General features: G+C 36.8%; 2 protein-coding genes and 1 non-coding gene across 6 annotated transcripts; 1 reads left to right on the top strand and 2 right to left on the bottom strand.

Moving 5' to 3' along the window:
• Positions 1-26: 26 nt before the first annotated feature.
• On the bottom strand, positions 27-146 carry LOC140789989 (U5 spliceosomal RNA). Its single transcript, XR_012109289.1, has one exon. It is a non-coding gene; the product is annotated as a U5 spliceosomal RNA (small nuclear RNA).
• Positions 147-1,248: 1,102 nt separating this feature from the next.
• Positions 1,249-17,167, bottom strand: LOC140788971 (peroxisomal ATPase PEX1). 3 transcript variants are annotated; one of them, XM_073138532.1, is made up of 18 exons: positions 16,861-17,167; positions 16,225-16,298; positions 15,255-15,354; positions 13,002-13,496; positions 11,658-12,356; positions 11,422-11,513; positions 10,492-10,565; positions 10,090-10,312; positions 9,851-9,944; positions 9,574-9,728; positions 8,643-8,870; positions 6,425-6,625; positions 5,910-6,035; positions 5,709-5,770; positions 4,716-4,833; positions 2,452-2,736; positions 1,771-1,866; positions 1,249-1,694 (listed from the first exon to the last, which is right to left on the bottom strand). In XM_073138532.1, exons 3-17 carry the CDS (start codon positions 15,331-15,333, stop codon positions 1,828-1,830), a joined length of 2,970 nt encoding a protein of 989 aa, XP_072994633.1. In that variant the 5' UTR covers positions 15,334-15,354; positions 16,225-16,298; positions 16,861-17,167; the 3' UTR covers positions 1,249-1,694; positions 1,771-1,827. The 3 variants fall into 3 exon arrangements, with proteins under 3 accessions (XP_072994633.1, XP_072994630.1, XP_072994631.1); XM_073138529.1 differs by having other exon boundaries at positions 16,225-16,398; positions 16,861-17,162; XM_073138530.1 differs by having other exon boundaries at positions 1,475-1,614; positions 16,225-16,398; positions 16,861-17,163.
• A 1,322-nt stretch (positions 17,168-18,489) lies between these two features.
• LOC140789893 (uncharacterized protein At4g15545-like) lies at positions 18,490-22,689 on the top strand. Of its 2 annotated transcripts, none has more exons than XM_073139787.1 (10): positions 18,490-19,039; positions 19,135-19,203; positions 20,642-20,695; positions 20,804-20,870; positions 21,015-21,089; positions 21,192-21,449; positions 21,537-21,579; positions 21,668-21,746; positions 21,850-21,983; positions 22,294-22,689. In XM_073139787.1, the coding sequence occupies exons 1-9, from the start codon at positions 18,770-18,772 to the stop codon at positions 21,940-21,942; spliced, it is 1,008 nt and encodes a 335-aa protein (XP_072995888.1). In that variant the 5' UTR covers positions 18,490-18,769; the 3' UTR covers positions 21,943-21,983; positions 22,294-22,689. The 2 variants fall into 2 exon arrangements, with proteins under 2 accessions (XP_072995888.1, XP_072995889.1); XM_073139788.1 differs by having other exon boundaries at positions 18,566-19,039; positions 20,810-20,870.
• The last annotated feature ends 391 nt before the right edge of the window (positions 22,690-23,080 follow it).

Raw genomic sequence — 23,080 nt, 5'->3', positions numbered from 1 at the left:
AGTGTATTTATTTGAATTATTGGGGCCTTTTCTGCAAAGAGAAAGGCACCCTCCAAAAATAGGCGTATGCTACTTGAAGTGGCGAGCACACGGTATTCTTTAGTAAAAGGCGAAAGAATAGTTCGCTTTGTGCTCACCACGCAGCTGCGTGAGTTGGAATAGCGAAACCCCAACGGTTATTTATAGTGACCTCTCTTCGCCATGAGTTTTTCTGGCGACCGATGTGGGACTAATCCCTACAGCATGTTTTCACTTTTCACCTCACATATTTATTAATACCCTCATCCAAAAAAAAAGAAAAGGATTTCTTCTTCCAAACTTTGACTCCAGAAGGGCAAAGTAGAAATTATTGTGTATTTTATGGCAATATGTGGTTCATATGTAGATTATATTATATATACTCTTGGGAAGTACAGCGACGATTTTCACCAAGTCTTTTGTTGTATTTTTATTTTCTGATCAAAGTTGAAGATTCTGTGATAATTGGGAGGACTAATCTTAAAAGGGTCCATATGATTTTTTTTCTATCTATCTGTAATTCTTCATCTTTATTTTCTCAACAAAAATAAAAATCCATTCCTTCATCTTTATTAATATATTTTAATCGAGGCTTAGTCCTCATTTTCTCTCTCAAAATAATAAGAAATAAAAGATTAAGCTGATATGAAATATGCACTAGATAGAGATGTTCATTAATGGGATGGTTGTCAACAATATAATTTCAAGAGATAAGAGGTTACGGAGATTATTCATCTGCGAAAGAATTAGAGTGCCAACATTAACATACTGAAGATGTGACCGGCTTCTTTGCGTGATTGATCAAATGATATGATACTAAACTTTCTCAAAATAAAAGGGAAAAAAGAAGAAGAAATAATGCTAAAATGTAAGCTTTTAAATTTCACAAATGATTATAGTGTATTCATAGGACATTCAGTGAAGGGGTATACTTAAACCTTGGAGCAGTTTTTCATACAAAAAGAACAAAGAAAATTCCTAAAACCATTAGTTGTTTAACTATTTCATTAACTATTGGCATAGACCTAGAACTGGATAGTACTGCCATCATCAATTGACAGCATTGCCCATTATTTCTTTGAAGGAAAAAAAATATATAAATCTACCAAAACCCATATATATATGTGTGTGTGTGTGTGTGTGTGTGCATATCAATCTAATGTCCTCTCCTTCTATCAATCTAACTATATTCTTTGCTTTTCTTCTGCTAATTCTTCAAGGAAACTTCACTTCCTCGGGAAAGACCTAGCTTTATTAGAAATAGTTACCAAGATCTGGCCCATGCTGTAAAAATATGCATATCAAAAATGTTTTGGAGATCATATAAGCTCATGCTTGAACAAAGGACCTGCTTCAGTATTCTAGCATCAGTTCCCAGTTCAAGCCTACCTGCCTACCTACCTCCCCCTCCACTGCTGGCGGAGAAGTCCAATAAGGTTAAAGAATGTAACTGTCTCATGCTTCCAGAAATTATGACCTGCTCTTGTGCTCCACTGAAAGAAACTTGATTGTTAACCATCTTCGACTACACCATGCTGGGAAACAGATGCGTGTACAGAAAATTGGTATATTTTTCTTCTGACAGAGGACCTGGACCTGCTTCCGTAATGGAAACACACTTAAGCTAACGTGTCTTCACCAGATTGAAGTATAGAGCAGCATGGACTCAATTCGTGCTGGAAAGGAAGTTAAAGTTCAAGAATGTTTGTATGTAAATGGTCCAGGGAACACAAAAAGATAAAGAGTAAGTACCTCGGAAAAGTTTATAAATCGACCCTGATAGAATGCATAATATAATTTCTGGAAAGATCATGCTAAAGTCGCCCTTTTGCCTTTTGTGTCTCTTGCCTGCACAAAGAGCAATTAGTTATTCTTCACGAACAAAACTGCTTAAGCAGCTTCAAAGTCATGCACGAATGATGGACTGGATATCTTCAGACTCCAGCAGCAGTTTGCTAGAGGATATATATGGGGATGGCATGTGCAATTAGTCATGTGTATTATAATAATTCACGCTTTTATTGATTTTCATTTAATAGATAATACACCATGCACCTTACATAGGAATTAAAAGACTTGAAGACCTTTTTTTTCCTCTTCCTAGGCAAAATTTAGGTGGAGGAGCATAACATTTTTACTTCTAATATCTTGATTGAACCTTCCTTGGAAGATTACCATAATGGCTAAACACACTCAAACAATCAAATTAATAATCTACCAAAGCAGGCGGTTTTTCTTCTGTGGATCACAATGTGATAGCTTCAAATATAAGAGAAACCAAATCTATGTATATGTAAGCCCGTGACAGATTGGAATGGTAAATTAAAGAACATGTCAACTACAGTGATACTCAGACACAATTTATGATAGAGCTAGCATGGCCTTTGTGTTTGTTTTTGTGTATTACTGTGCTTTGGAGTTCAGAAGATGTACCCGGGCAGAAACAGACTTCTTTGACTCTGAAAATTGACTATAAATCTCATAAAGCCTCATCTTCTCAGCTTCTGAGACTGACGGCCTAGCCTTAGAAGCAACTGACTTCAGATGCTCTTTGCTAATGACAGGTGTTTGTCCAGGCTTATCATTCTCACCACTGTCCAGAATCTCATGAACTGCTGCAAGCTGTGCATCGGACAACAGTGCTTGAAGATCGGCCCCACTAAATCCCTCAGTCATAAAAGCTATCTCTTCAAGATTGGCATCGCTTGCCAAAGAAAGCTGAGAGAAATCCAATAATATAGTGAAAAACATTTTCTTCAGGAGAAACATATGAACCAGAAAAATGAGAGTGATGATCTAATAGTGCCATTTTGTTCAAAATTAGGAGAAAAAGAAGCAATTTAATAAGTGCAAAATTGATATGGATCATCTAGCACGTAATGAACCTCACCATACAATTCTTTAACCAAGCGTCTTAAAATGTATTTTACTTCAAGTCATTCTGGAGTCTAATTTTGCTCAATTGAATGCCAATCTTTGACTGCTATGAAATACTAACGAGTTGAATTTTAAGTACTCTACCAGACTCGTTACTCTCTTCAAGCTTGATTACCAAGAAGACTGAGGATGTCGTCAAAAAAGAGATGGCAATAGATCATCTATAGAGGTAGGTCAGAAACTGATGTCGGCTCCTCTGAATCTATCACCATTTTCTTTTATGCTGCACTAGTTCATGAATCCCAACTATTTTAATTCAATGTAACCAACTTTCAATCCGATGTTTAAATGCCACCTAATTTCTTCAATTATTCCTTCTTACATTAGTCATGATCCATGCATAATTATGTCTAATTATCTGATAATTAGCTTCACATAAGGCATAATAGGGAGGTTTCATCAAATAATTGGAACTAAAGGCTTTCTTGTTGTTGTTGTTGTAGGAGGTTTCATCAAATTCCACACTCTAGATGATTGGAACTACAAAATGAACTAAACAACTGTAGAGTCCTGTATCAATTTATGTTACCCAATAGTCAGATTAGTGAATGACGAGAAGTCATTCCAGTTAACTGCCAAATCTTTACAGAATATAGTTTGGCAAAGATTAAAAGAATGATGATAGTCTAAATTCATCATCCTTAACATCATTATAATCATCCTCCAGACATAATAACCCCCTAGAAATTGGTGGCAAATCCATGACCAAAGTACAATGAAAGAATAGATGGACTTGCCATAAAATCGCAGGCCAGTTAGCAGAAATTATCGTTGTGTTTGCATGGTACGCTCATGCAACTAAGGAGTGAGTGATATTAGTCTTCGCTGACTCACCCAAAGCATTTAATGGGTGCATGAGAATATTGAATATTCAGTAATTCAGGAAAATTAAGATAATTATGTTTTCTTCCCTTATAACTAGTCAGAAGGAAAAAAGATGAAAAGGTGACAATGGTTTTGAAATATGTAGGAAAACACAGACGGATCAAAATGACACTAAAATTATGAACAGCAATCATTCTTTGATTTTAAAGATCAAAATGCTTCTGGGACTATAAAGCAATCACACCCTGATCTATAATCTGTTAATTTCCATTTGTGAAGTTAAGATAAGAAAAAGGAGGTATAGCAAACCAAGCCAAACGCTTTTAATCACAGCATTGAATATATAGTGTTAAGAAGAGATCGGGACATATTTACTTCTTCTTAATTAGCTATGGTACACAGCATCTCATGGTACAAAGGAACAAAGAGGTTCTTTGTAAAACAAGAATCACCTAAAGAGTGAGACAAGACTCAAGAGGAAGAGGAAATAATAGTAAGAGAAAAATAAGATGCATTTTCAGGTTAACAAAATCATAGCGAAGAAAAGAAAAATGTATTAAAATAAGAAAGTAAAGTACAAACTTCAAAAAACATATAGATTAAGAATGAGAGAGAGCAAAGGACTACCTAAGATTAAAACAGCATGCTGAGGGAGAAACAAACACTGCTTTTACTGTTCAAATTTCCCCCAGAAAAATAGACCAAAGAAGCAAAGCTAAAAAAAGATACAAGGGCAAACTTTGAAGGAAAATCCAATAATTTATTGCAACAATTTGTAACCTAGTTTTCTAGCTCAGCAAGTAAAACTGCAGGGAAAACTCTATCTATACCACAAGCATGCTAATATAAAAAAGTGAATCAGCATGTCAAGACAATAACTAGTAAAAATAAGAGGGAAAAAAAAAAAAGAACATGATAAAAGAACAACTGAGAACCTTTCCTGAAAGAACCATAAGAATGTCCAGGCGTTCATCGCACCGTGGAAAATCACAAAAGAGAAGACGATCAAACCTTCCAGGTCGCAAGAGCGCAGCATCGAGCAGATCTGGCCGACTGGGTTTTCAATGAAGAATGTAAGTGGTCGGACATTAGCACGATAAAGATAGTGAAATGACAAAATCATGAATATTGTAAAGGAGAAGCATCATCCATGCATAGCCTAGAGCAGAATTAAGTCTTGAAGAAAAATAAACAAAATAAAGAAACTTCACTGCACCGATCTTATTGTAACATAATACATATTTGACAGAATCAGAGGATATATAGTCCTCTAGCAAGGAAACATGAATCATCAAATCGGATTTAACCTCCGGCCATGCAGCTTGATGGAAAAAGCATAACCTATCAAGTTTATTCTTTTGTAGTTATTTTATTCAGCATAATTATGCACAAAACAATGTTAACTTTATTAAAAATTTCAATATCTGTAATTGCTCCGGTAAGGAAATCAACAAGCCAACAAGAAAATGCATGTTAACTAGGTAAAACGTTTATCTACTTTAGATGAGCACATTGCAATTTGTGTAATTCTTGGCATAAAATAACATTAATAAAACATGACGAATGCATGAGATTGAGCCATCTATTCAAGATCATATATGTCAGATAATTGGAGACTTCTATCAATTACCCTTTGTAACTCTAGGCAACAGCCATTCGAATGCTGATAGTCATGTGTGCTTAACCTTGAAAACAACAACCAAACTTACCACTATGGTTGATATAGAGTAGATTAATTCAACATATCAAGTTGCCCAAATTTTGACCTCTGGTGTAAGTGTCAGTCACAAACTGACCAAGGGCATGCTCTAAATTTTGAAGATTCTGCATTCTACTATCATTAAGTTCTAAAGTTGGCAAGGATAAAAGATAACGAGCTACAGTATTTATATTGTAACTTTATGTGAAAATCTCTACCGAGAACTAACCTAGTAGCAGCAAACACGAACACCCCCGTCAAGGTTTCCACACCATCTAATTCAGTCAGCAGCTGCACATGATCATACCAGTAAAGCCCAGTAATGAGTGATTATGACCAGAACCAATTGAAAATAAAAGCTAAGAGTAGGTATTGGGAGCTATTAAAAAGACGGCTTAATTTCACATACAAGTCAAGATAGAAGATTAACCTGATTGACAACACGATCAGTAACACCTGTATTATCATGTCCTCTTCTTGGAGCAATCGAGTCAAACTCATCGAAAAAAAGAAGGCAAGGTGCTGCAGCAGCTGCTTTTGCAAACATATCTCGAACCTGGAAGCATTTTTGACATTTTTAAGATTTTCAAATCTCTTTCCAATAATTCTCATGAAGGTAATGATGTATAAGAGAAAAATAGTTAGTAATTAAGAGAAAACAGAACTAAAAACATTCCTTAGTAGGCAGAAGTGACAAGGGCCTAAACTTTAAAAAAAATGATAAGAACATATGCATTGAAAAGTAATGGAAGAGTCATTACTACTCCAACATATATCTGATAAAATTTGTGGAAAATGCATAAGAGATACTCAGTATAGGCTGTCCGTATAGATAGATCAAAAGTAAATTCTATTAAATATGACTATACAGATGAGTTTTGGCCATCTAATACTTCTGATGGAAGTACAAAATATTCATAATGAAAAGGAATATAGATGCCTTACAGCTTGCTCAGAAGCACCAATGTACTTGTTCAGTAGCTCAGGCCCCTTGATTGAAATAAACCTAAGAGAAGAAGCTGCTGCAGCAGCTCCTACAATGTGGGTTTTCCCACATCCTGGTGGGCCATAGAGGAGAATGTTTGATCTCAATCTTAGGGGTGAGTGAGCAAAAATACTAGGAAATTTTGATGGTAATTCAATCATCTGCATTGAAAAGGGAAAGAAGACATTTTGTTAGGTTAAAAGTGTTGTGTAGACATAAATTGTAAGAGAACAGAAGAACAGAAGAACACAAGCAATCTGATAAAAAAAATCTAGCAAGGTGAAAGACCAACACTCATAGAGAGATAAGAATAATCTTCAAACAAGTACTAGACAAAATTATAGAAGTAAGATTCTGCAAACATTATAGATCTTGTGTAATGCTTTACAATACCAAATATAATTGAAATTGGTAGCATAATTTCTGAAAGCTGATAATTCCTAGACGTACATATTATTTACCAATCCCTTTCTACATGATGAAGCTAATCCCTAATGAGGTAAATGCTTATTTTAGAATTGTTCTAACTTGTGGGCAACCTTACCTCCATTTCAAATGAGATTATTAGCAAAACATGAAATTGTGACCTCTTTATCTTTTAGATGCAAGGGGCAAGCCTTGCCTTCACACCAAGTGATGCCTTCTATCTAAGGAGACGAACGGGCATACACAATTTTCTAGGTTTTCTACAATCAGTGCACAATAAGTTTTAAGGTTCTAAAACTTGGGATCGGGATTGGTTGCCCAAGAAAATGATACATATCGGCTGTATCAGTCACCTATATTAAATCGGTCTATTTTTTAATTATATAAAATTCTAAATATTATTTAAAAATATTAACATTTTCTAAAGATTTATAAAAATGACAAAAATAAGAAAATAATAACTACTCACATATGAAACCTAAAAACTAAAAAAGATATTCACTCAAAACCATGATAAATTTCAAACTAGATCTAATAAATTTCTACGCTCGTAAATTATTACTGCAGAAATGAGATGGAGAGGGATCTTTCTTCACTATTGTTCTGCAGCAACAAGAAAGAGGGTGTTAAATAGTGAGAGAGAGACTGAGAGAGAAATGAAAAAAAAATATTCAAATATATATAAAAAGAGAAAAAAAATCAATCACTTGGATTCACCAGAGTGCAGAGTAACTAAAGGAGCATACCGGATGTACTCGATAAAGTGTAAAGGGTGGGAGGATGATGTGTGAGAGATAAAAAATAAAAGCTGAAAACTTGAAATGAAGAAAGCTAGGGACATCAATTACTGATATCCCCCAAGGTCGAACCTATTTTAGATCTGACCCGAATCTTTAAAAAAAACTTGTTTCGATTAGTTTTGGTTGAGTCTCGGCCAATAAGGACAAAAATAACCAATAGCAGACCGAAACTAATCGCCAAACTGAGTTTCGACCAATCCGTCTCGAGATCAGGCGAAACTAGGATCCAACATTTCTAGGATACATATAGTTCAACCATAGTTTCCAGTTTCGGTTGATCCCGAGTGGGATCGACCGAAACAGATTGGAATCGGCTATAGCTGATCTTGATCCAGGCCGAAACCAGTCAGCTGCTGCTGCAGGCGGCTGCAGCAGGCAGCCGTCAGCTAGAGAGAGAGAGAGGGAGAGAGAGGGAAAGAGGAAGAGAAAATGAGGGAGAGAAAGGGAGAGAGAGAGAGGGAAAAAGAAGAGAGTGAGGGAGAGGGAAAGATAAAAAAAAGAGGGTGAGAGAGAGAGGGGGAGAGAGCGAGGGGGGAGAGGGAAAGAGAGAGAGAGAGGAGGGAAAAAGAGAGAGAGAGAGAGGGAAAGATAAAAAAATGGTGAGAGAGAAAAAAAAAGTGTGGGAGAGAATGGATACTTCAGACTAACAGTTAGAGGAATAGGAAAAAAGAAGGAAGAAGAGAAATTTTTACTTTTTAGGCTTTATATGTGAGTAATTATTATTTCTTATTTTCTTCTAATTTTTTCTAAATTTTTAGAAATTTCTCAACATTTTTAATAATATTTAGAATTTTATTTAATTAAAATAGTCCGATCCGATACAGGCAGTCGATACGTATCGTTTTTCCGGGCAGCCGATCCCAATCCCGATACCGATTTTTGGAATCTTGAGTTCAACTATATTAGAAGAAAAGAAAAAGAAGAGCATAAGGAAAAAAAATGTAGTGCATACCTCTTGAATGACGCTTCGTGTCGCAGTAAGCCCACCAACATCCTTCCATCCACCATGTCTACTATCAGAAGCTGCTTTTTTAAGATCACGCATGGCAACTGGAACAAAATTATGCATTGCTTTCAAGAAATCTTCCTTCAATAGTGTGTCTTTTTGTTTGACATCATTGTCATGACTTGAATCCCTACGCTTTGAAGCAGCGCGCAAAGCCCTGTCTACCAAAACTTCCTACAAATAGACAAAAATATGAAGAAACAAAAGAGTAATAGAAAAAATATACTATATGACATAAAACATAAAACATGATGCCGGCATAAAATGGGTAATACTAACACAGTGAGTGAACCAAGTATACTGGACAGATTAATTTAGAACATGCTTGACCCGCTGATCAATTGATAAAGGGTTATCTAACAAAAGCACGGCTGTGCATTTCCAACGGGCCAGCCAAATGGGATTCACAACACGTACATACATAACTTCAAGTGTATTATGCATCTGTCTATGATTATATTACTCTCCTGGGCAACAATCATCAGATGCATAAACTGCTTTGGAGTGTATATGAAATATGCAAAAGTTCCTGAATAACAATGTTGTAGAGGTAACATCCCTATTGAGTAAAGGATGCATAATATAATGACCTCATAGAAGTAATAATTTAGCAAAAAGAAATATGATAGTGAAAGGGGGAGGAAAGTAAAATTCCATAATCACCTTTGAAAGAAAAAGATCAGAAGAGAACATAAAGAGAACGGGTTGGCAAAAGTTTGGTCTATAATTTCTAGAAAGTAATGTTCTAAGATTGCGCTGCTGACTTACATATTGGACGTCTTGAAAATAAAAAGTACTGATTTACAGAGAAACAGAACACAACTGAAGAATAAGATCATGGTCACTTATAAAGAAAAGAATACCCATTATGAATTACCAAGTCATAAGCATCATATCCATCACATTTGGAAGCAATCTCATAAAGAATATCCTCCGAACACTGGTAGACATTCTTTTCAACTTCATGCTTCAGCATTGCTCCACGTTCAAGAACAGCAGGAGCAGAAAGTTGAACATGGAGATCAAACCTACCTGAGGAGAAATTGACATATGAACAATTGAAACTGTTAAATCTACCAATAACCAAGTGTACCATCCTATATGATCTGTTAAACATAGAGAATTACCGCAGGTTTAAATGGAACAGTTCTTACCTGAAGACACCAAAGCATGAGGAAGATTTTCAAGAGACTGTGCTGAAGCCATAAATGCAATAGGGCCATATCCACAGGCATTCCAACTCTTTTCCTACTCAGGATACATGAGGACAATAAATAAAATCAGCACAGAAAAGCATGAACAGATAGATTGTTCCCAAAACTAAGAATTTTTATTGTTGAATAAACAACAAACTAGAAATTCTAAGTTACTTATTGCATGATGAGATAGTTACCCTATATTCATCCATCAGATCGGTCAAGAATCCTACTAGAGCAGTGGCAGAATTTGATGGCTGAGATCCCTCAGATTCTGGGGAAAATGAAACTAGATTGTCTAGACCATCAAAAACAACAATTGAAGGTGAGTGAACTATAGCTTCAGATACATAATCTCTGATAGCTTGTCGAATTGTCCTGCTCTTCTCAGAAGCAAGTACGGAACAGCTTATATGAACTCTGCAAGTGAAAAGTTTTATTCAGTTCATACAATTCAAGATTATTTTATATAATCTCTTAGACTCTTACTATAATAGGAAGAGGCTTTGAGCCAAACAAGTTCCTTTACCACCTAGAAAATTTACAAAAGAATAAGAAAAGACAGAGAACGTAATGGGAAAAAAAGGATAATTCTATACATGTGTGCCAAAATTTCTTCATGTTCTTCAAAATATCTCGCAGCAGCTTTGGTCAATGTAGTTTTTCCGCAACCCTGAAATAGGAAAATAAAGTCTAATCAAGAAGTCACTGGATAAAGACTGCAAAGCAAGCAAAGAATGACTGATAACTTCATATTGCATCTAAAAATACTGTGTCTAATGATTTATTTTATTTTGAGTTTGACAATGTAGTGAGGACCCCGTTAACATGTCATTAAGATTTAAGACTGCAGATTTTAATATACTAACATTGCCAAGAATATGAATTACAAGGATCATGTTTCTCTATCTTGATAACACCTTTATTTAAAATTTACGCTGTATTTCAGTCAAGAGGAGTTCCATCTTGATGTAGGCTTGCAGAGCATTCTGCAATACCGGAAGAAACTTCACACTGTTAAAATTTTAAACTACCACCGAAACAGAAAGAATTTCACTTCAGGATGAAAATGAGCTTATTGACTTTTGTCAACATTCTAGATTCTGGTCAATTTGATAATTTGACTGTAAGAGATGCAAGTATGTGCAATTCAACTGCACAAGTTCAGGCTTAGCAACTCTTGACAAACATGCCAACAACTATGAGTCCGCAATAAGTATTAGTTGCATTTTTCAGTTACATGGCCATATCTCGTACTATATATATGTTCAAAGGAAAATCCAACTGAGATTAGATGGCATATACATTAATGATTGTATCATTACATTCCAGCAGATGTAGTAATATTAGAGAAGAAAATGGAGGGACCCAACAAAATATCATCATTCCAAAGGGGTCAAGGGGCTTTAAACCCAAGTAGAGCACAGGTGATTGACCCAAGGAAAGAAAATCAGAAGAATATTCATCTGGCATATAAGAAGATCACATAATTCAAGTAAAAGTGAAAATTAAATGATAAAATCACTTACTGCAGGTCCAAAAATAAGAACATGTCCTGGGAGAGGCCAATTTAGACCCTTTAATAACTTCCAAGAAGATGGAGACAGAAGTACAAATAACCCTGCATGAATTTCATAGACCCCAGTTACTGCTACACCAAAGAGGCAGAGATGATGACTAAAACGCCAGAGAGGCACAGATGATGACTAAACCAAGAGATAGCGTATTATCAAAGCAACAAGAAAGAATGGAAAAGAAGGCTTACTGTCTATAACATCTGAAACAGCTTTCTGCATCCAGCTTAAAGAAGAAAGAGTCATTCCAGACCTCTTGCTCAAGGAGCTTTCCATGACAGAGGCAAAGGTTACAAGTTCACCAAACTCCAGCTTCCCAAGAGAAAAGTCAAAGTTATCAAGATCATCAATGTTGGCATCCAAGACAAAATTCAAATTTTCATGCAAATTGTTATCATGGGACTTCTCAAAAGTCACTGTCAATAGATATAAGAGCTCAGCTGCAGGTTTTCCAACCACACTGCCCTTCTCTAAAGAGCAGTCATTATGCACATTATCCTTCAAATTGCTTCCTAACTTACGATCTATCACTTCAAAATGAAGTAAATTTTCATTTGCTAAAACCAGTGAGGGGACTTCCATTTGGCCAATGTGCGAAGCAATTGCTTTGAGTTGCCCAATAAGCCATGACTTGACAAGAAAGATCTCCTGTTTCAGATGGTACTTAGAGATGTCATCATCTCCATTCACAAGGACTTCATTAGGAAGAAAAGGAAGGGATTCTTCCTGATTCATGCTATTGGGCCTCAAACTTGCAACCTTCTCATGAGTGCCTAATTCATTGTTATCTCCTGTCTTATTCTTTCCATGCCCCATAAAACGGCAAGGAGAGAGTGTCATTAATGGAGCATCCTTCATCATATTAGTACAGTATGTCTTGATGTAAACCCCTACAGAGAGAAAGTATACCAGTAAGTTCAAAGAACAGCTTTTCTTTATAAATAAGCAAAGAGAAGCAGCATAAAGCTAAGACAATTAATGATTTACAACTTAGCTTTGCTCTTTCCAGATACAAAGCTAAGCATTACAGTTAAATTTACACCAACCATGGAAAGAGATATCGACAGGCAATGAAACTATCCTCCCTCCCTCTCTACTCTCCTCCATCCCTCCCTCCATCCCTAGCCGCAGCACTAAGGAGATGAATTACAAGACAAAATGGATAGGGGAAAGAATAACAACAGGAGTGGGAATGCTGAAGAATAGTTTATCCTCGTAGGCTAGATGATAATTTTATATTACAATTTAAGATGCATGTAACATCTGAAAAAGTTTAGGCAAAAAAATCTCAAGCATATTAGTTCTAGCTAGCAGTTATATGCATTACTAGACATGAAAGGAGCACAGCACACAATGCTCCCAAACTCCATCTAGCACTAGAAAAATAGTAAAACAAAATGACTTCCTCCGATTTATAAGAATCCACTTTACCAGCTAGTTGTATCACCAACTAGTAGTGGAAAACAGAGAAGGTACTTTATGCCTTTATCAATGGAACATCAAACTCACTACAAATATTGATGGCATATACTTACATGAATGTAAACTTGCTCTTATAAATTGGCGAAGAGAGTGGGGAAGCATAACGTGTCCTCTCACTACTGACTCTGAATATAAGATGCGAACAACTGTTTGTCTAGCTGTTTCCTTACTAGGTGCTATAACATTATTGCTCTCTTTTGTACCAGGGAAGTGATTTCCTTTCCTCTGGGCAATATCTTTTTCATTCTGAGCAGTCTCCTTTGGTAATATTTTAGGTAAAATAGTTACTAACTGAAGATTATCAAACGAGAACTTTGTAGCGGTCTCTGGATGTATGAAAGCAACTGAAGTAAGTAGTACCCCAAGCTCAACACCTCTAAATTCAAAGCTATGCACATGTTTCTTTTCTGCTGCTTGTACACGTAGGAGTGCCTTTCTTGTAAGCTGTTCATTTATGGAACTTTGCTTTTGCACATCCTGATCTGCACCTATTTTTACCTTCCGCTTCTTTGGTGCAACAGCAACTTCAGTTCCTGGTATAAGTTGAACTAAAGAGTCCAAGAAGAAAATCAGACAGAGCAGCTTAATAAAAAAAACAGGCAGAAGAAAAGGAGATATCATAATCAACTATTGCACAACTACTAGACTTCAGATGACAAAACTCAGAACTAGACAGAAAAGTAAAACACAGAAGTCACCAGGATGAAAATACACATACAGAAGAAGACTAATAGCACTAGCTAACGAGAGCTAAGACACCACAAAGAAATATCAAACTAATTTAGAAATAATAGAGGGTATCTAAGAAGATGATTTAAAAGTTAAATAACCTAGAGTAAATGGATCGGCGCATACAGGATAATTAAACAAGAACAAGAAAGATAAGTTTTATTTCTAATATTAGGATAAATACCAGAAGAGAGAAGAGCAATCTGATACCAGAAAAGTTTACTAGTATTCGACATAAAATTGTAATCTCGTACACATAGAAGTTAGTCACTTCAGACACTGACAATAGTAGGCAAGGCCCAGTCAAATAAATCATTAAGTAAAAGCAATTTGAGTATTCTTGTGTATAAACCTCATAAAGGTCATCTTGAATTATTACACAGGCATATAAATGGATGATGATAAGAGTAACCAAGTCCATAGCTCAGGTTGCTCAAGCCCAACTAAGTCAATCTTTATTTGTTAAGATTTCTAGAAAGCAGAATCATGAGAATAGCCAAGACATCTTCTGAAGTCGACAGAAAGAAATGGAGGATACTTGATTGCATGACTTATATTTGCTTTACTGGAAGTTCAATTGTACTTTCAGATTATTTTTAACTTAACTTTTAAGGTTCTTGTAATTGTTAGAATCCTATTATTTGCAAAAAGGGATATAGTTATACAGATCTACGTTGGAAGTCTTGCCTAAAGTCCAAGAGTTCAAGATTAGGGGCCAAGAGAATTCTCGTGCATATATGTATATATATTAGTTATCCAAGAGAGTACTAATGGTTTGGTCTTTGTTGAGTCCGTAGTTGGAGTTTCTTTCTCATGGTGTTAGGTATTCTTAATTTCTTACCCTCCAAATTAGCATCTTCTTGCCTCTTCTCTAATCTAATTTCATATTTTCATAGAGGAGGCATCCTAGTGCAAAAGGCTCCACAAATGTGAGGATTGGAGAGGTGGGGCAGGATGCTCACAACCTTAATTTGATGTTTCCATTGCCATTTGGGTGTCAAGTCAAGCTTTATCGCCGCACTAGAGGAGGTCCGCTTGATTTCTCTTTTCCAATGTTATCGTGGATACTAGATATATCTTTTGTTAACTATTTTATTTCATTTTTCTAAGGAAAAAAACCTCTTGTTTTGTACTACGTGACGCAATGTGTGAGGATGCCACGAATGCAAAATTTGGGGAGGGTAGGATATCTGCAGCCTTACCCTCATTGCTAAAGAAACCTCTTCATTTCCTCAAACACACACAATAGAGTGCAAGATGCCAGACATAATGTTTCAAAACAATGTCCTTGTTTGAAGGCTATTCTAGTGCGCAAGGTTCCACCAATATGGTTCTATAGAGGGCAAGATTGGCATAGCCTTATTCCCATATTGAGAAGGTGGTTCAAAAACACGATGCAAGTAAAGAATAGCAAGTAAAGAATCGCAAGAACATAAAAATCAACAAATAGAATTTCATTAAAATATCAATCAAAAATGAATTGGGAAAGCACAATAATAGATATTGTTCAATAATTTCTCTATATTAAAAAGGTGTCGTTCAAGTAAACGCCTGAGAAAACAGTTAAATTTTGTTACCTATTGGCTTCTTAGGGGAAGAAGAAACAACAAAAAATTCCACAACAATATGCCCGTGCAACCACAAAGGGAACTTCATACCCTCATAGACAACACCAACCTGCACTTGACAGCAATACAAATTGATATAGCAAAACAAAAAACCAATTTATAACATAAATGGCATTTACGCTAGTTCATCCATGGAAAGGTCGATCATGCATGTTTATCCAATTATTGGCCTCTCTGACATGTAAAGAGAATCATCACTGACTTAAACAGGTGAAATATCTCAGGATCATCCTTATCATCCAAACCTCTCCAAAAGTGAGAGGTATGCATAGCTGAACTCAAAGATGAGAAAACTAAAAGAATTGAAAGATTATTACAACCACTGTGCACCTATCATCAACCCTTTACTACTTGGTGTCAAGTTGATGATTAGAGCAAAATATAGATTAACGGGATTTGTTGCAGAAGCTATACTGAGAAGTGCAATTAGCTGCCTTCTCTCTTTATAAAATACATTAATCTGAGAGTAATACAACAAGTAGACATGAGCAGAAACCTCTGAAAATTCTCTAGACATAGGAACTGTTTATACAAGGGTAAAAGATAACTTCTTTTATTTATAAAATACATTAATCTGACAATAAGGTGACAAGTAGATACCCCACCCATATATTGAATATGACAGCAGTTATTCATCCCATTTGATCTTAGATATTGTAAGATGACCCTGTTTAATGCCTTCTCATTCGACAAGGACCTTCTTTTCTCTGTGTGGAACAAGAGAAACAGACAAAATATTTGACGAAAACTTTGCAAGTTTATGGTCTGGATTACTAGGATTTGCAGATCCAATGTACTCAATAATACAAGTATAAGCTAAATTTGTCTAATATAATTAATATCAAGTAATAACTTGTTCAGTTATTGATGGAGATAGAGATAAGGTAATGATATATCAAATTATCAAGTCTCTACAGACCTGTTTCAAAATGGCCTCTTCTGCCAACTCTGAGTTAAGCTCCAATATCTCCCAGTCATCCTCGCTACTGGGCTCTATTGTCACAAATTCAGCCTTTGGTAAGACAGGTATAACAGTCAATTGTACTTTTGTATGATCTTGCAGAGAAATACATTCTGCCAATCGTTGAGCAACCTTCAAAACCATAAAATTACAAATCATATGGTTCAAGTTTGAGTATTCTAAAATCAACAGCTTGGAAGTAACAAGCTGCAAGTTAGACATACGTGCTGAAACCATAAAAAAGCATGAATCATGATCAAGAGTAACATGTATAAATTCATCCCTCATTCAAAGAACCAACATGATGAGACAGGTAAAAGTAACTAGAGCAATATATGCACGTGAGCATGAAGCTCCATTTGCTTAAACTAGTGAATACTTATACAATAATCTTAAAACATAGATAGTTAAAAAAAATCGCCCCTCTGAGAATCATACTCTCTTTTTTTTATAAAAAAAAAAAAGATATCCTTTGTATTTCTAGAGAAACCATGAGAATGTATTGAGAAAGATCAAATTAAGAAAGAGAATATACTGAAAAAGATCCAGCAAGGTTTAATTACTACAGAATTCCAATATTTGAGGGGAAAATACCTCGATGGCAGCGGAGGTGGAAGCGGAGCCGGACCAGGCGACTTTCCAGCGATCGCCTGAGGGGGACCGGAGTTCGAAGGCGAGGAGGGGAGGGAGGGCGCTGCCCCTGGTTCGCTCTAGGGTTTCTATGAGATAGAGAGGAAGGGAGACGAAGCAGCTGTGGATTCCTCCCACTACTCTCACCTCCACTTCCATTACAAGGATCTCTTCTCCTCCTCTCCTCTCTCAGCCGAATCCAGAGGGGTTTTGACTTTTGCTGACCTTCGGGGGAGAGGGCGATACTTGAGAAAGATTAAAAACAAAAGTCGTCGGCCCTGGAGGAGAATCTATTATTTATCTATGCGGACCTGGCCTGGGCCCATGGCTCCTGGCTTTTGGAGCCCAGCTCGCTTTCTCGCCAACTACTTACTGTTTCTCCGTATTCTTGCTCTGCTTGTTCAACTCGACTGGGGAACTCCCGGCGGTTGGTTTAGGACTTGGGAGAGAGATCTCTCAATCTAACCTACGACTACTGCGACACTTTTATCTCCCCCTCTCATTCGCATGGAACCACCTCCCATTGTTTGCTTAAACTCAATACTGATAGCTTCTGTTCGGGTCAGAACGAACCCAATGGGGGATAAGCTTCATCTTGTGTGCACTTTATTGAATTCCCCAATTTCCACATACCTCTTAATGCAGACCTCATTGAATTCCTCTACATCGTTAAAATAGACTCCTATCCAACTCCTTCAGCTATTGTCGTGATCATAGATGATTGTATTCTTCTTTTATCTTATTTTCCATTTCTAATCATCAATCATATTGAATCAGTCGAGTGGCTAGTTCTCAAACCTTGCTTGATAGAAATATGACTTTCTGGCTGTACTCCTATATCCTAATCTTGATGCATATATATATATATATATATATATATATTTTTTTTTTTTTTTTTTTAAAAATAATAAATTATTTTATAGGTTTCGATCTCTCTTGGCCTCTTTGGAAACCGAAACTTCGACAACTCTAGCGGTCTTTAACCAAAATCCAAACCATAAATTCTATTTTTACCAATACTCTGCACGTGTAGACATGCCGTGTTCTTATAGGCAAATTTATAACTGACCTTTTAATTTAAATAATAATTTTCTAATGCATTATACTTTTTATTTAAATATTATTAAGCTATGTGAAAACATGTTAATTATAGGACGTATTTATAAAATAGAAGATATTATATTGCAATGGTATACACTAGAGAAGTATCTTACTGAAATTGGATAAACTTTATATATGGGCTTTGATGTCTTACTGGTTTGAATATGGTATGGGCCTAAACTTGCAAACTTTATACAGGCCTGATGTCTCCGGAAGTCGAATCCGACCCGCTTAGTTGTCGGGTTCCAGTTATAATTAATACTTGGATCCGACTCGGATGAGAAGCTAACAAATTCGGATCCTATCGGAAAAGGACTGGAGTTCCAAACAGCAACGAGACAGCCAACTACCTACAGTAAACAACATTGCCGCCGAAAACTAATTTGGAATAACGTGGCTTCCTTTTATTGGATCTAAAGGATCTGAAAGCGAATAATTGACTGCCATGTTTGTAATCGCATAAATTTCCAGAGCCCTATTTTGCAGACGATCTACTTCCGCCATCATGACAGGAACTCTACTATTCTTACCCCTGGCTTGGTAAATTCCACGTCTCCCACTCCTCGCCGCTTTGCTATTCTCACCCTCCCTGAGAACGAAGACCTCCTTCCATGACGGGCGAGGAAGAAGCTTCGCTTCCGCTCCTCCTACCGGCCCATAAACCAACCAAAGCCTAAACCTAATTGGGTTCCATTGCTCGATCCAAAGCTAGTTTTAGGGTTTCCTCCTCCTCCTCCTCCTCCTCCTCCTCCTCCTCGTTCCTCTCGGGGAAATGGCGCAAAGTGGACCGGACTTCCACCTCCCGGACGAAATCCTCTCCGTGATCCCCACCGACCCCTACGACCAGCTCGACCTCGCGCGCAAGATCACGTCCATGGCGATCGCCTCCCGTGTCACCAAGCTCGAGTCCGAAGCCGGTCGGCTGCGGCAGCGGATCGCTGACCGCGATCGCACCATCGCCGACCTCGAGGAGAAGGTCGCCTTCCTCGATCGCCTCATCCACGAGTCCGATGCCCGGCTAAGGGCCGCCCTCGAAGAGAATGTTAGGACTCACTTCGATTTTGATTGATATGAACGAAGATTTGGTTCGGTTGGTGTATTTTACTGATCGTTTGGATGCTCTGTGATTGATTGAAGGCTAAGCTATTGAATGAACGGGATATGCTCGCCTTGACATCGAAGAAATTGGGAAGGGATTTGGCAAAGGTGCGATCTTTAACGCTTTCCTGCATAATTTAAGTCATTTTAACATCTCTTACGGATATTAGCTTCGGAATCCTCAATTTGGGTTGTGTTTCTGAACTAATCAAGAAATAATATGACAATATATAAGTAAACGAAATCCACTGAAGCGTCCAAAAGACTATTTGACTATATGATGTCAGCAGCTTCATAGATGTGCATGCATTGATGATGCTACTTAGCTAAAAGTATCATAAGACGAGAAATGGTGCATGCTGTTTGTCAATGACATCATTTTAAGTGATGGCTACCATTGTGAGCCAACAAGTTACGGGTATACAAGTTAATGAAAATTCTGTTGCCTGAGAATGTTGGAGTGGATGAGTACAGTATCTGTAAATTTGGAGAATGTGATAACTACTACTGTGGTCTGTGGGTTGCATTAGTATAGGATGAGCAATTAGGATGGTTTGCGCACTTCCATCAAGGCCCATGCATACAGTCAGAAGATTAACCTAGTGGAACTTAAAGATGCCCTATGAATGGGAGGTGGCAAAAAGAGGAAAAAGAGAAAAGCACTGTCCACAAGATACTGCTAAAAGGTGAAAAAGGATTTATAGAAATCCTTTCCTGGACAATCAAGACTAATTGATTTTTTGTTGCTATTGTCATACTTAATGATGATCACTTTGGTTATATTTTATATTGTTTAATTGGTGTCCTCTACTGTTGAAGTACTTCAAACTTTTGGTGATGTGGCGACTAACTATTTTTTATAGTTTAGTTGTCACAGTTCAGATAGCTCCTCCTGGAAGTTGATCATAGAATCAAAAGTCAGATGTTGAATTACCTGATGTAATTTGGATTGAGTAAGACATCATCTAACAAAATAAACAGTAAACTAAAATCAAATTTAAGAATGGAAAAGCAAGTATGAGCCATCTCAAATCTATCTCAAAGATCAGTCTCTATAAGAGGCATCTACCAGTTTCCTTGTTTGCACCAAATTAGATGATTGTACAAAAGGCTTCAAGAGCAAGCAATCCACAATATTTGAAGGAAAGAAATCTAGTAGCTTAAGTAGCTAGTCAAATGAAAATGTTTTAGTAGTAGCTAACCAGGAAGTTGTATCCTGGATGGCTGGATGGATACCCAGACAGAGTGTCTCCATAAAAGAGAATCACCAACCATGAAGCAATATATCTAGATGCATCGGTGATGCACATGGCATTCTTGGTTTTCGTGCAGCCTCTTGCATTTCTTGCACTTTTGATCAAGACAAAAGGGTTGAATGATCGACTTGTATAGGAAGAGAGGGGGAGATCAATCAAGTATGGATGTGTGCCAGTTTCTTTGATGTACATTTTTGTATCATGTTCCTGCTTATGTGGTTATTTTCTTGTGTGTTTTTCCTCTACGGAAGTTTTGTCAACAAGATTGAAATACAATCTGTCTTTTGTAGTTGGAGAATTTTAAGAGACATCTGATGCAATCCTTAAGTGATGATAACACATCTGTAAGTTAACTGATTTCAGCATTTCTCATTCAGATGATTCTCTGTTGTTTCTGTTCTCTGTTTTTGCAAAAGGAAAATGAACTTTTTATCCTTTTCTGATGTTGATAGCAACAGACAGAAACTGTTGATATAAGTACCTATAATCACTCGGTTGCTAGAATCTCTTCTTGGAAAGGTATTGTTTAACTGTTTATCTCATACATATACATGTAGATGTATATGCTTACGTCTAATTCCATGCCCATCTAATGCTTTCAAGTCTGATTCTGATTTTTCTTTTTCTTTTGTTGATTTCATACTTGCAAACTGCAAAATGAAGATGAGAACTCTGGCAGTCGCACAATGTCTGATTTGATCAGTGGGTCTACAGACACTGAGAGCTCAACTCAAGATGGTACTTCAGTATTTGGCCGACTTTCCACAATTTCTGTTTTCATAACTTCACATTCTAAATGTGCTTGACATACTCATAGCCGTATGTTGCAACTTGCAACAGCATCACGACCTTCAGGATATCAGTTCTCTATCACGCCATACATCACTCCTCGGTTGACCCCCACTTCAACACCAAAAATCTCGTCCACTGGTGGTTCACCTAGAGGATTTTCTACTGCAGGATCATCGCCCAAGTTATTGTCTGGTTCAACATCACCAAAATCTCGATTTGAAGGCACTGCTACACTGCCATCGTGGTATCCATCAAGTCAGCAGTCCTCTGCTCCTGGTTCTCCTCCTCAGAGACGTTCTTTTCAAGGTCTTAAATTACCAGAGGATTATGCCTGTTACTGCATTGATTTTCAATTGATGAGTTAGTTTACTACTAAAAAGGTTGTTCTTTCAGGGCGTCCTCGTATAGACGGAAAGGAGTTCTTCCGTCAAGCTAGGTTATTTCATGCTCCAATTAACGCAATGCACTGTCTAAAGCAATACCAAGCCATTTTACTTACTCATGTTTTATATTCATGCATCCAGGAGCCGTCTCTCATATGAACAATTCTGTGCATTTTTGGCAAACATTAAAGAGCTCAATGCAAACAAACAATCACGTGAGGTATGTTTTGCATCCTTTTCGTTGCTAGAGTGATTTGTCTGATCTCAACTTATCTAGGCATTCTATGACAAGATCTTATGTTGTTTGACTTATAACCATGCAGGAAACTCTGGAAAAGGCAGAACAGATATTTGGTACAGATAACAAGGATCTGTACATTCTCTTTCAGGGTTTACTTAACCGCAACCTACCTTGAGTCCTAGCTTATTATTGAGGACTTTTGTGTTCCACAACTAGGTCTCTCTTTCTCCCTCTCAAGACAAATGAGAATGAAGTATTTCTCAAGATTTTTCTGTTGCAGCTTTAATGGAAAAGAGCACTCAATTTACATATTTCTAATTTGATAATAAACTATCATAAAGATCCATTCCAATTTTCCAAGAACTGGAGCTTCAGAGTTGGTCCTATAATGAAGCAGTTAAAGTCTTGTGCTTATCTTGCTTTAGAGAATATCTTCTGGTTTAATCAGTCAAATAATCTTGCTTCTGCCAGTGTCCTTTACTGTTTGGCAAGGTCCTAGGTTCTAACAATATATTTGTTCTTGCAGGGAATTTGTGAATAATTGGCGCATTTGCTGTTATAAGTTACAGTAACAAGAGATGATGTGGTCAAATCAAAAGAAATTCTACAGAGTCTATTCTTATCATTGCCTTCCCATCTCCACTTGGCGAAGATAGGCTTGCTGGAGCAAAATTTAGCCGAAGGACAAATAAATGGGGTTGCTTTTATCTGAATAAGAATATACCCCCACCCCTTGCCAGCGCACTTTTGGAACCTCTGCTTCCAACAATGTACTTTCTGAAAACTTCTAGGAAAGAAATCTCAATAGCCAACAAGACCATTGAGTTTCGGATGCTTATTTGTGATTATTTTTAAACTCTTCGAGTTCAGGATTAAACTTGATAAACTTCACTCCTTAAAGCCTACTTGATGGTTATATTTACATTAACTCTCTAAAAACTCTTTCTGGGATATAGCCTTTGAAACAGGATATTTTTGGTATGCAGTTTGTGTCTTTCTTCGAAGTTAAGCCTGAGTTCACAGGTTAATCTATTTATGAACGCCCGTGTATATTGTGGTCTGGGGGAAAATAGTCACTTCCTAGACTTGGATATTCCGTATGATAAACGAATAAAACTTCTTACAAAATTGATTTCATTACTAAATTGATTTAGTTATGGTTTCCTTGGTTTTGTTCTCTTTTCTTAGCAATTCACTCAAATTATTAGAGATGCAAATTATATTATGTGTTGATGTAGTTGTCAGTCTTTCAACCTTTAATACCACTGATGATAGGCAACCTCAAAATATCTAATTGGAAACACAGATATTAT

Source organism: Typha latifolia, chromosome 5 (assembly GCF_019914945.1).
Source record: "Typha latifolia isolate L0001 chromosome 5, TyphaL0001v2, whole genome shotgun sequence".
NCBI lineage: Eukaryota > Viridiplantae > Streptophyta > Magnoliopsida > Poales > Typhaceae > Typha > Typha latifolia.
The sequence above is the reverse complement of the archived record's forward strand: the minus strand, read 5'-3'. Positions and strand labels throughout refer to the sequence as shown.

What these genes read in the sequence shown, in the direction of transcription:
- LOC140789893 (XM_073139787.1), top strand. Translation starts at nt 18,770, where the DNA reads ATGGCGCAAAGTGGACCGGACTTCCACCTCCCGGACGAAATCCTCTCC. An exon ending in GGGCCGCCCTCGAAGAGAAT is followed by an intron (nt 19,040 to 19,134) that starts GTTAGGACTCAC and finishes GATTGATTGAAG; the next exon opens with GCTAAGCTATTGAATGAACG. An exon ending in CAAACAAACAATCACGTGAG is followed by an intron (nt 21,747 to 21,849) that starts GTATGTTTTGCA and finishes ATAACCATGCAG; the next exon opens with GAAACTCTGGAAAAGGCAGA.
- LOC140788971 (XM_073138530.1), bottom strand. Translation starts at nt 17,055, where the DNA reads ATGGAAGTGGAGGTGAGAGTAGTGGGAGGAATCCACAGCTGCTTCGTC. An exon ending in TTCCCCTAAGAAGCCAATAG is followed by an intron (nt 13,497 to 15,254) that starts GTAACAAAATTT and finishes TGGACTCTTTAG; the next exon opens with TTCAACTTATACCAGGAACT. An exon ending in AGAAGTCTGTTTCTGCCCGG is followed by an intron (nt 1,867 to 2,451) that starts GTACATCTTCTG and finishes CTCTTTGTGCAG; the next exon opens with GCAAGAGACACAAAAGGCAA.